Raw genomic sequence first — 12291 nt, 5'->3', positions numbered from 1 at the left:
TAAATAATAGAAAGACAACTTGACTTTCCTCAAGATTTCTATAACATTATGCTATATTTTTAAATGATGAGTAGAAAGACTTTTCAATTGTTCTGCTATTCTAAGATAAACTAGAAGTAACATTTTGAAGAAAATCATTACCAGTGATAAAACATCATTGTCTATAATGAGACTTGGAAATTGTCAAAGTTCAAGATTTATAATTCTTAAGTATGAGGAAACTTTAAAAAGCAAGAACTTCAAGTTTACAATTGAAGAAAATGTTGATTAGTCATGTATTTCCAATCTTCCTCTTCCTTCATTTCTTTATAACTACTAATGGTATTGGCCTCTTTTCTTTTTTGAAACTCTCATGTATTCTGAGGAGATAGTGATTTTGGTTCATCTTCCTGGTTTCATACCTGTTCAGTGTGGTTTCCATTCTTACCACCTTTTGGTGATTTTAAAGAACCAAATTTCTCTCTAAACCCCTACCACACACACCCCTCCTCATACTGGGGATTGAACCCAGGGGCACTCCTAATATTGAGCTACACATCCAACCTTTTTTTTTTTTTTAATTTTGAGACAAAATCTTGCTGAGGCTGGTCCCAAACTTGTGATCCTCCAGCCTCAGTCTCCTGAGTTGCTGGGATTACAGACATGAGCCACCATACCCAGCTAAAAATTAAATTTTTTACCTTTTTTTACATTCTTTGAAGTTAGTTCTATACTTACAACTGTATCACTAATGATTACTAAAATTATCCAATCTAAATCTTATTCCTTTTATTCTTTCAATAATTATTTATCATTCTGCACTAATTGGAACAGATAGGGTACCATGCTTACAGAGGTCACAGTCTGCAGATAATAGAGAGGAAAACAAGTTAGAGTGGTATGTAAGTTCTCTGAAAGTGAGGTATAAGATCATCTAAGAACACATAGTCTGTACATTCCGTCCATGCTAGGAAGTCCAGGAGCTACACAGAAGCTCTCCAGAGATAGGAAGTAGCCATTGTGGTTGGGATGCGAGTTATATTGGATAATTAATACACTGATTAGTTAAATAAAAAAACATATTTAGAATAATGAAAGCCAAGTTCCCTATTTACAATTTAGAAAGGAAGAAGGCTAATAATAATCTTGAGGTATCTAATTTGAACTAGAGATGATGACTTTATTGTATTAATGAACTTATGGCATGTAGATGTGCCATAATAATACACACAAATAGAAAATTAGTCATAGATATACGTGAGTATGTGTATATGCTTGCACATGTACATATTCTTAGATTTTCAAACTCATTGTTTATTGAGAGAGTCTAAAAGTGGTGCATTCAATTAACAAGAATACTCTGATAATCCAGATCTTGATGCCTGATGGTTCTGTGTGTGTGTGTGTGTGTGTGTGTGTGTGTGTGTGTGTGTGTATAGATAGACAGAACCAGACAGAGAGGGATAATGAGAAAAAGGGTAATGATAAGGCAAATGTGATGAAATATTAACAGTTGGGAAACTGGGCCAAAGTATATGGTGATTCTATCTACTGTTCGATTTTTCTATAAGTTGGAAATTTTAAAGATAAACTCACACAGACACACACACAAATATAAGGAGGATAAACCCCAGGCTTGGGGCTATAGTAGACAATTTGTTAGAAAGTGATCCCAAAACTAGGATCTAAAAGATGTCAACACTGGCTTTCAGGTCTGTGAGCACTGCAAGAGGAGAGATTTTTCTAAGTTTAGTTTGTTTTTTGTCTGTTTTTCTTCCTTTTCCTTTTTTTTTTTTTTTATTTGTGCATTTCTCTTTCTTCTAATGGTTGGCATTGGATATTATTGATGAAAACAAGAATATGAGAAAAACTTAAAGAAATTTGTATAGGTGGAGATTACATTGTGAGTGTGGGAGTGACAAAAAATTAGCCTAGAGAAGTATGCAGGGGAGAGCTCATAAAATAGGAACTCAGTACATATGTATTGGGTGTGCTTGTAAACAAAAAATTAGAAGAATTTCAAAAGTGGCTTGAGAAATTACAGTTCTCTACTGCATTGCAAGTGATAATAAGAAAACAGTTCTGTTCTGGCTATGCAAGTTCATTAATGTTAAATCTCTCTTGAAATATTTGAATATTTAACTAAATAATGTTTTCTAGTTTTAAGTTAGCAAATCTTTATAGAAGTTCTCATTGTGATGTGTGGATATTCATAGCATCAGCAAATTTAACCCTCTAGTAGCTAAATTCACTTCAATATGCAGCTCAGAGAACTATTAGAAACTTGTGGTTTAGTATATATCCCAGCATAAAGCAAACCTTATCTATTTTGTATTCTAGCATTAAAAAATTCTAATTAATCTCAATCTTTTTGAGTTTTAGTTTCCTTTTGCCATCTAGCCAAATTGCTTGAACTTAATAGAAATATTTTTCTTAATCATTTCTTAGATCAAATGTGACTAAAATAAAAAAATTCATTGACCTTTTGGCATTTTAGTCCTATTACTGTTAAAACACCAAATAAGCAAAATAGTCTGTAAAAATAACTTACTTTTAAGAGACCAAATTAGTAATTTCAGTGCCTTTAACAAATTAAATATTGGAAAAAAACATTATATTTCTGAGGAAGTAATAGAATGGTTTTCGTGAAGACTTTTGTTTTCCCCAAAATGCCTATTTTGCTTGCCACAAAATTGGGTGAAGGAGAATGTTTCTAGAGCCAAGAACTTAATTTTAAGTATATGGAACTATAAAATTTACATCTGAGTGTGAAATATAAAAATTTTGAGAAATACTCAAATTCATTATGTAGTTAGAGTAATTAAATGAGAAATAGTAAAAGAATTTATTTTATAAATATTTACAGTATTGATTTTTATTTTGTTTTACTAAATTGCTAGGCACTTGGAGGTGTCCCAGGAAGTCAGCCGTTACTCCCCAGTGGAATGGACCCAACGCGACAACAAGGTAACTAAAGTAGAAGTTAAATTGATGTATAGAGCCAAAGAGAAATTCTTTATTGTTAATGAAATTTTTACTAAGCAGTTCATAATTTTACTAGTTGCATTTTTACAGGTAACATGACTGAATGATTTATATTTTTAACTAACTCTTAGTTATGCACAATAGTGAGGGTGGTGATAACAAAAACCAGAAAATATAAATATCCAAAATTCCATATTCAGCTAATAACTTCTAAAACATTTTACATAATTTCTAACAAGTTGGAAGCTAAATTACTGTGTCATTTATGATTTCCTCTGCCTTTTTCAGATAGAGAAGTTAATCCACCTGAAATATGGCAGAAGCAAAGAGGATGCTAAATAATGACTTCATTGGTTTAACAATCCCAATAATCAGGTCCTTTCACAGAGATATTAAGTACCACAGATATTTAGAGCTCTGCTGTACTATTTTTAGGAAGATGAACAAACTCTGAGAGAGAATCATTCCTTTCTACTCAACCTAGCGTAGGAAGAAATTTTCAGCCAGGACATTAAGGGAGAATGTGAAGAGGTGGTAGTCAGAGGTAAGATAGTGACCACAGAAACCAAAATAAGATGGCATCAGACACTTGGTAAACAAGATGTAGTTACACCTAGCAGGAAGGAGGCTAGCCTCCCGTTTGGAACTTATGGCCATTATATTTCTAATATCTTCATACTTTTTTTAGGACATCCAAATATGGGTGGGCCAATGCAGAGAATGACTCCTCCAAGAGGAATGGTGCCCTTAGGACCACAGGTAAATAATTAGTGCAGAAAACTAGATGCTCTGCTTTTCGCCTTAATCTTGCATAACAAACTGTTATTTGCTAGTTTTTAGTACATGTATTAAAGTTATTATATACATTGGGGTTGATAGTGTAGGATAGAGCATGCATTAGACTCTAACTTCAATTCTCAGCACATGTACACATACACAAGTCTTCATATACATAGTTGTCAGGCTCTTGAGGATATAATATTTGTGATATTTCAAAATTGATTTAACAACAGACTATTTAGCAGGATGCTATCATATGTGTCTGTAGTTTATATGGGAAAATATATTGCATAGAAATACATTATAGTAATTATTATAAAAAGATAACTAGTACCTTTTTGCTTAACATGATTGAGTTAAATAAAACCCAGTTAACTGAATATATTAAATGGAATAAATGTAAAATATAAAATCTTTTAAAGAATGTAATTAACAATTTATTATATACAACCATATTTCTTTATAGAATAGGAAAACAATAGAAAACTATTTAGAAAGAAACAGTATAGTGTGTAAACAAGGATAATACTATTGTTATAATATCAGATGTTACTTGACTGCTCTATCAAAACTTCCCAAATGAGATTGAACACAACACTGAGATTGAACCTGTCCTAACTGTGGGTAACATGTTAAGTATGTTTCACCATATTGTTTATTTTAGTTAAAACACCCTTGTATTGTCTTGGAAATTTTTCTTGGGGTAGAAATTAATTTTATAATCTTATATTTTAAATACACGAGTCCACAATTCAGACTTTTAAATGTCTATCTCATGGGTCAGAAGTTAGCATGTCATAAAGCTAGCTTTTACAAGTATTATAAATGACAGTTTTAGGAACTTGCTTCATTGTGTCTGCTTTTAAAGAATTAAATTGAGTCAAAGAATTAAGAGCCCAAAACCCAGATAGTGTGACTAAGACTGGAGTTTCTGAACAACAATAATATAAACATACCCAAGGGACTTAAAATCAGCATACTATAGTGACACAGCTACATCAATGTTTATAGCAGTTCAATTCACAATAGCTAGATTGTGGAACCAACCTAGATGCCCTTCAATAGATGAATGGATAAAGAAAATGTGGTATATATATACAATGGAATATTATTCAGCCATAAAGAAGAATAAAATTATGGCATTTTCAGGTAAATGGATGGAGTTGGAGAATATCATGCTAGTTGAAATAATCCAATCCCAAAAAACAAAAGGCCAAATGATTTCTCTGATAAGTGGATGATGATACATAACGGAGTGGGGGAAGAGGTAGGGAAAGAATGGAAGAAGGATGAATTGTGTAGAGGGAAAGGAGGGGTGGGGAGAAAGCAAGGGGAAGGAAAGATAATAGAATGAGACAAACATCGTTACCCTATGTACATGAATGATTATGCAAATGGTATAACTCTACTTCATGTACAACCAGAGAAACAATAGTTGTTTCATTGTACACAAATGGGGTTGGTGTACAATGAATCAAAAAAAGCTACACACAAATTTCTCAAAGATGCCATATTACATGGAAAAATAAAACTTACTCTGTAAATATATGTGACAGCCCCCAAACCAGAAGGAACCAGTTTCATCTGGATCAGTTCTTACCTAAGTATTTTTTAAAGATTTTATAAAACTTTCACTTAGAGGTTTAAATTATTTATTCCTGTTTCTCCTCATGTTAGAAATGATGGTTTATGTTAACTAGTCATCGTTAGACTACTAATAGCAGTTAGAATTTATAAGAACTATAGGATATTTCATTGACAAAAGATACTTTTAGTCTTTAAAATTAGGCCAACCAATGTATCTATATAGAACTTAAGGAATTTTTTTTCCAAGAGATTTTCTTAATTGATACATTGAAAATATGCATCATAAACTTCTTGTCTTTAATATTATTATCATTCTTCATTCTGTTCATCTATTTTTCAGCTAGCTGCTTTTCAAGCTTTTGGCATTCCCAGACTATTATTATCATTAGTTTTTAATACTCTTAAAATTAGAATTTAAGAGTCACCTTTGCACAGTTTGAAGAGGTGTACAAGTGATTATATAAGCTACGTAAAAACTTAGATCTCATTTGAAAATGCAGATATAAAAAGTTTACTGGTCTTTATGCGTTATGTTATAAATAGCTGTATGTTTTACGTTATAAGTAAATTGCAGTAGATAATAAAAACCCATTTCTGGTGAGTAATCTTCTTATCAATGAGTTTTAATAACTAATTTTAGTGTGTAAATTTGAATACTTTCTTTGCAGTTTTATAATCAAAGACAGCAGTTTATTTCTCCCATTTGGATTAGTAGTATTCTTGCTGTCTATTTCTGTATGAGAGAAATAAAGTACTTTGGTATCAGTTTACCTCAGAAATCGGAGATTCCTACAATGACTTTTTAAAATCACATTACAAAAGTAAAAGGGTTAAATGAAATTACTTGTATAGTCAGATATTTATTTTTATGAATCATACACTTAAAAACATGAATCACATTCATATAAATGCCTCAAAAAGAAAAAAATCAAGTCGAATCATTTGAATGGGAGGAATCTTGTAACATATTTACTTCATAACACCTGCCATGTAAATTATGCACAATACAGACTGTGAAATTTGTGATGTTAGCTGTGTTTCTTGAGAGATAAGGGGACAATAACTGTAACAGCAGACATGTAGATATCACCCAAGAACAGAGTGCCTGCCTTTATGTAGTTGTATTGTAGAAACAGTCTCTGGCACTTTGCCTCTAGCTTTACAGTACAAACAAAAATCACCTATTCTTTTCATAAATATTACTTCCATAATGTTTAGATCAGTCTGGTGAAAGGGGACTATAGTTATTTATTAGAACAATTGAAATCCTAATTGAAGTCCTAGTGATTCTTGAATAATGCTGGTTTAGGCAAATTGCGCATATAGAACATGGTAAGTAGGTAATGAACAATTTTTGCTTGGATGAAGAAATAAAAGTTTGCCCCAAATTCAGGCATGTTTCCCTGTTCCTCAATCTATTTTAGATCTGAGTATAGTAACAGTACATGATTGTTAAATTGGTATCAATATCCTTTCAATAGAAAAGCAAAATTATTTACTTAATGAAGAAAAATATCTCTTCTAAAACTGTATTGAAATCATTTTTTAACTTGATTTTGTAATAAGATATACCTAGCTAACCTGCCTTTTTAAGCTTAGTCATATGATTAAATAGAAAAACTCACTAAAATTACCCAACTATATCTAGAAATCTGAAGTATAAATAAGTTAATTCAAGTAGGGATTCCAAATTAAATACTTGGGATGGAGAAATGGTGAGATGAAAGTATATGATGGGCTGTCATATGAAGAGAGAGTAAACTGGCTCTGTATTTTCAAATCTATCATAGTCGATAGAATTCAAGTCCTTAAAGGGAAAAAACTTCCTAGAAATTAAACTGTCCAATCATGGAAAGACTTTTTATAAACTTTCTAAGCAGAATCTGAACAGCCATTTTGTCGGGAACATTGCTTTGGAAGAGGGATTAAACAGATGGAACTGTATAGTTGCCATCAGCTTTAAAATTCAGGGCTTCTAAATTAGCTCTTCCCATTCTGCCTTTGTTGATACCACTTGGAAAGCCAGTTGTTATTCTTTCTTTTCTTCTTGATTTCTCTTTGCTTTATATTTTTCACAAAATAAAAAATATTTTATAAATCTATGAAATGTGTACTCTATTGAATGATTTCTTACTCATTTCCTGTGACAACTGAGTTTTATTAATATTTTGAAGGTCTTCTATGTGCCAGACATCATACTTATTCATTGAGTATACAAAGATGAGAAAAACAGATACTCTGCCTTCAGGTTACTTATATCTAGCAGGATATGTAGATAGATCTAGAAAAACTATGACATAATAGAAAAAGGCTAAAAAAGAAATGTACATATTCTTTATGTAATAATCCAAGAAGTCACACATAAACAAGCTAGTAATTCTGTTAGAGTTAAGGACTCATGGTAAGCTGATGAAAAGAAGGCTCATTTCAGTTTTATTAGCAGTCATAAGAACAGCTACAGTTTTTGAGTACCAAGTTCCGTGAAGCTTTTAATTCATCAAGCATTATGACAGGTACTTTATATTTCATTTTATTCTCCATCAAATCTATAAGGAAGATGATATTATCACTTTGAAGATAAGGAAATTAAGAATGGGAGATCATTTGGAAAATACTTGGCCTAAGGTAACACATAAACAAAAGAGTGACCGAGGACATCAACCTCTAGCAGAAGATTTAAACCATTGTGTTTAGGGTTATTTTTTTGTCCAGAACTATAAGGAAAGTTAATGTTTTCCTTGATAAAATAAAACACAGATTCCCCTAAGACCAAAAAATAAGGGGTTGCTTTCCTTGTAGAACATTTCTAGTTTACTTTACTGTTCATATTTTGTTTCCAGTGACTAGCTTTTTTCTCAGGAAGCTCTTGCTAATACTGCTGCTGCTATCACTGTGTTTGTTCCACATGTTAAGGGAAATAGCTATCCTTTTAACCAATGGCTCAATTGTAGATGGAATCCATTCCACTGTCTCATAACCCACAAATTGAGATGTTTAAATAAGATTACTTTGAATAAAATCTAATACACAATGAGAATAGTATGCAATTAGGTAATTTCATTTGTTAAGTATGTCTTTTTCACTGAAGTTTATGGACCTTTCCTCATTGATTTATTTCCTTGTCATTTTAACACCTACTAAGAAAAAAATCAAGGAAAATGAATTAAGATGAGTATAGAAATGAGTGTTTTAAAACTTTAAGAAATCTGGTAGCCTGGAGAATATGGTAAGGAATAGGGAATTAAAATGAAATTATAGGAAATGAAGATGGAAAGATAGACTGGGACGGAGCTGTGAATAACCATAGAGAGCTGAGAGGTTTAGATTTATTTGATAGGTAGTCTAGGTCATCATAACTTTTTAGTGACATGAATAATACTAAGTTTTAGAAAGATAACTCTTGAGGGAGTGTGGAGAATAGATTAGAAACGGAAGAGAGTAAATCAGAGGGACCAATTAAGATAGTACAATAGTCTCAGTACATGACAAAGATTACTGATAGGAGGAAAGTACTGTCTCAAGAGCTATTTCATAGGTAGAATCAGTAAACTTTGATAACTGACTAAATATGGGAATTGAGAGAAAAGAGACATCAGGGAGCTCCTAAAAATTCTTAGCCTAGACAATTGTGTAGAAGGTGATACCACAGAACTAAGGAAGGCAATGTAAAGAACTTCATCATGATAAGGTAAAATTGAGTTTACTTTTAGATAAGTTGAGCATAAGGTGGTATCCAGATGCAAATAGTCCTCATGAAGTTCACTGTATGGGTCATTAGTTGCTTAGCAAGATACCATGATAAATACAAAGATTTGGAATTCCTAATATATAAATAGTTGTTGAACAAATAATAGCAGGTAAGATAACCCATAAATATGTTTATTGAAAAAAAACTGCAGCTAGAATTTAGGGAAAAGGAACACTTAAAGAGTTAACAAAATAAAAGGAACCAGAAGATATTGAAAAAGATTCCTCAAAAGAATAGGAGGAATAAGAATAGTAATATCAGAAAGCTAAGTGTGAAAGTCATTGATAGCATCAAAATATAATAACATATAATGATAAAATTAACCTTTTGGCCCCTGTGCAACTAAACTAAGCTAATATGATATGCATGTTAAAACATTACAATGGGTTTCATAATTTGAATGCATGTAATAGATATTAACTAAAGTTTATCAAGTCATGTAATTCATACATGCATATTTTGAGAATAGTTTTCTATGTTTTGTATATTCATAAATATTAGTCCTTTTCCATGTTGGATATGTTATTTTGTGAACAGAAGTTTATATTCAACTTCCTTGAGTTATTTTTCTGATTTTTTTTTTCACATTTCATGTAATTGTTTTGGGTCTGAAAATTTCAAACCTGTTGAATAAATCTTTTCTCTAAAAACAGAATTTTAGATTTATGAAAGGTTTTAATTTAAAAAGTTCACTAAGGTAGAGATACTAGGAAATTAATAAAGTGTTGACTATTATCATTGTAACTTTACCCTAATCACTTAATATGCTCCAGTGATCTTCCATATTCATATAGTTTTTAAAAAACACAAACCAAAGTAATTGTTAAAATAGTAGCAAAAGTACAAGAGTGGACTCTACAAAGAATGAATTACACAGGCCTTATCCAGTCAGAAGTTATGTAGGGAAATCATTAACCTGCTCTCCTTTCTTTCCCCCCTCCTCTTTGGTTTTGTTTTTTTGTTTTGTGGTAGTCTGACCCTTGGTTATCATTACAGAACTATGGAGGTGCAATGAGACCCCCACTGAATGCTTTAGGTGGTCCCGGAATGCCTGGAATGAACATGTAAGCAAAATGCTCTATTTTTCTGTTTAGTGAAGTGTTCTATTTTTCTGTCTTCTAACATGACACTGGTTTGTAAAGTAATTTGAGCACTTTAGTCTTGGTGTAGTACAAAAATGAAGTAAACATGATCTGTGTGTGCTTCAATTTTCACAACATAATCTCTTTTTTTTTTCTTACCTTGAATCTGTTAGTTTTTACTCCCCTCCATTTTCAGATGCCATAAATAACAACTTTTAGCCTGTTTCTTTTTGCAGTTTCCTTGTAGAATCTATACAAAAGTATGAAGAGACGCCAACACCAGGACTATGACTATACAAAAGTAGATAATTGAATATTGCTTACCCCATTTTAACAAATAAATAATGATTACTAAGAGTGAAGTTTTTAACTCTTACAGATATTTGTGTGTCTTTACTTTTTCTTTGTTGGGACTTACTCTTAATACAAGAAGCATTCCCTCTGGTAATATTTTCTATATTAAAGAACTTTCCAGGGCATAGGATGAATTTTCTTTTGAAAATTCAAGATGCATTTCAGTACAAAGTACATTAAAGTTCTTTTTTTCTTTTTAAACTAAGAAGACTTTCCAACTGGAGGAATTTATTTCTATCAGCCAAATATAATGTAGTTTGTTAGTTAATTTTTATTTATTTTTCATTGTTCATCTTGCCCCCAAAGTCCCTATATACATCAGGTGTTTATTAGTGACTTTCTTCACCAAAGGATTAATTTCATGATGTGACCTAAATAATTAAAGAGTTTAAACTAGAAATAATTGAAATGTTTTGTGTAGTTGGTGTTTCCTTGAATATATTTTCCATCAGTCCATGTTTTAGTTACTTACATATCAAATTGAACAACTCTGCCATCATTTATTGGTACAGAAGAAACATGCACTTTTGATATATCTAGTGTTCTTTTATGTTTCTAGAATCATTTATAGAAATTTGATTTCGCTAAAATTGAAAATAGATTAATAGGTGAATACCAGCCAGACTCAAGACTAACAGTATGGGGTGGGGGGAGTAAGTCATATTTTCCCATCATATCGTTTCACTTTTAAAATAAAAACAGATAGATAGGAAGTCTAACTCTTTTTGAATTCCTTAAAGGCTTTCATTAATGGTCACTACAAAAGGGAGTGAATGATATTTCATGTTTTCTCAAAAGCTTAAACTCTTGAACAAAAGGATGGAGAAATATATAAAAATGACCTACTTGAGATTCTCATTTTAAAATGCAATAGATTTTAAAGAGTATTATTTTGAATAATCTGATCAACCCTGAATTATCTAATATTATTATGTACACTGCCAACTTTAGTTTAACCTGTTTTTGTTAGTACAGAGAAAAAATTTTATTTTCATGTGGCCATTGAGAGACTCAAATAACTGCTTAAAATTATCTAGTTCCTTTCTCACAGATACAGTTAAGGGTGTACTTATGAGTACATTTAAGTCCCTAGACTATGAGGTCTAAAAATATTTTATTATATTAAAATCTCCAGTATGGAAATTCCAATTGGAGAGAATAATTATTTTATTGATATGGTCCCAACAAAATAAAATGAGTTTAAAGAGATATAAAAACTATAATACATTTTACTTCCATTGCACTTAAAAGAGAAAGCTTAATTGAAATTCACTTTGTTATTTATTTTCTTCAAAATGAAGTAAGTCTGGGTAATGGCAAACAAGTTTTCCTAACTGGTATTTATGGCTGTCTTCCTGTCATCTTTTTAAAATGTTGGGTTACTTAAAAAAATGAAAGAAAAGACTGGTGTTTCCTTAACTGTGTCTTCAAACTACTTAACTTCTTAAAATATTGGTGAGTTGGGTGTTAGGAGAAACCTGCCAGAGAATATCTGGATGATTTTTCTTTAGCTTGTCATTCTTTCCTTTTTCCATGATAATAAAATAACAGTGAAAATACCCAACTTTGGCCACTAAAGAAATTAAATAATGTACTCTAATTGATAACTATATCCCTTTATTACAGAATATAGCATTTAGAATAAAATTTTGATAACTTTGTTGGATTACTACCTCCAAAAAAAATAGTTACTTTGATATGATATTTACATTTCCATGACCTAAACTCAGGATAAATTATACAAAGTGTCCTTTAAAGTTAAAAGTTTATTTTCAG

The 12291-nt window shown here is 31.3% G+C and overlaps 1 protein-coding gene across 5 annotated transcripts in view; it reads left to right on the top strand.

The window, feature by feature from the left end:
* Ssbp2 (single stranded DNA binding protein 2) overlaps nt 1-12291 on the top strand; it is a 356243-nt gene that overhangs the window by 305800 nt on the left and 38152 nt on the right. For 3 of the 5 annotated variants that reach the window (XM_047556868.1, XM_047556869.1, XM_047556866.1), the window contains 3 exons: nt 2880-2946; nt 3653-3723; nt 10052-10143. In XM_047556868.1, the coding sequence (XP_047412824.1) occupies nt 2880-2946; nt 3653-3723; nt 10052-10143 (230 nt within the window). The remainder of the gene's footprint in view (nt 1-2879; nt 2947-3652; nt 3724-10051; nt 10144-12291) is intronic. The other 2 variants (XM_047556870.1, XM_047556867.1) reach the window with 1 other exon arrangement.

This window comes from Sciurus carolinensis, chromosome 6 (assembly GCF_902686445.1).
Source record: "Sciurus carolinensis chromosome 6, mSciCar1.2, whole genome shotgun sequence".
Lineage (NCBI taxonomy): Eukaryota > Metazoa > Chordata > Mammalia > Rodentia > Sciuridae > Sciurus > Sciurus carolinensis.
This window is presented reverse-complemented; position numbering and strand designations above follow the sequence as displayed.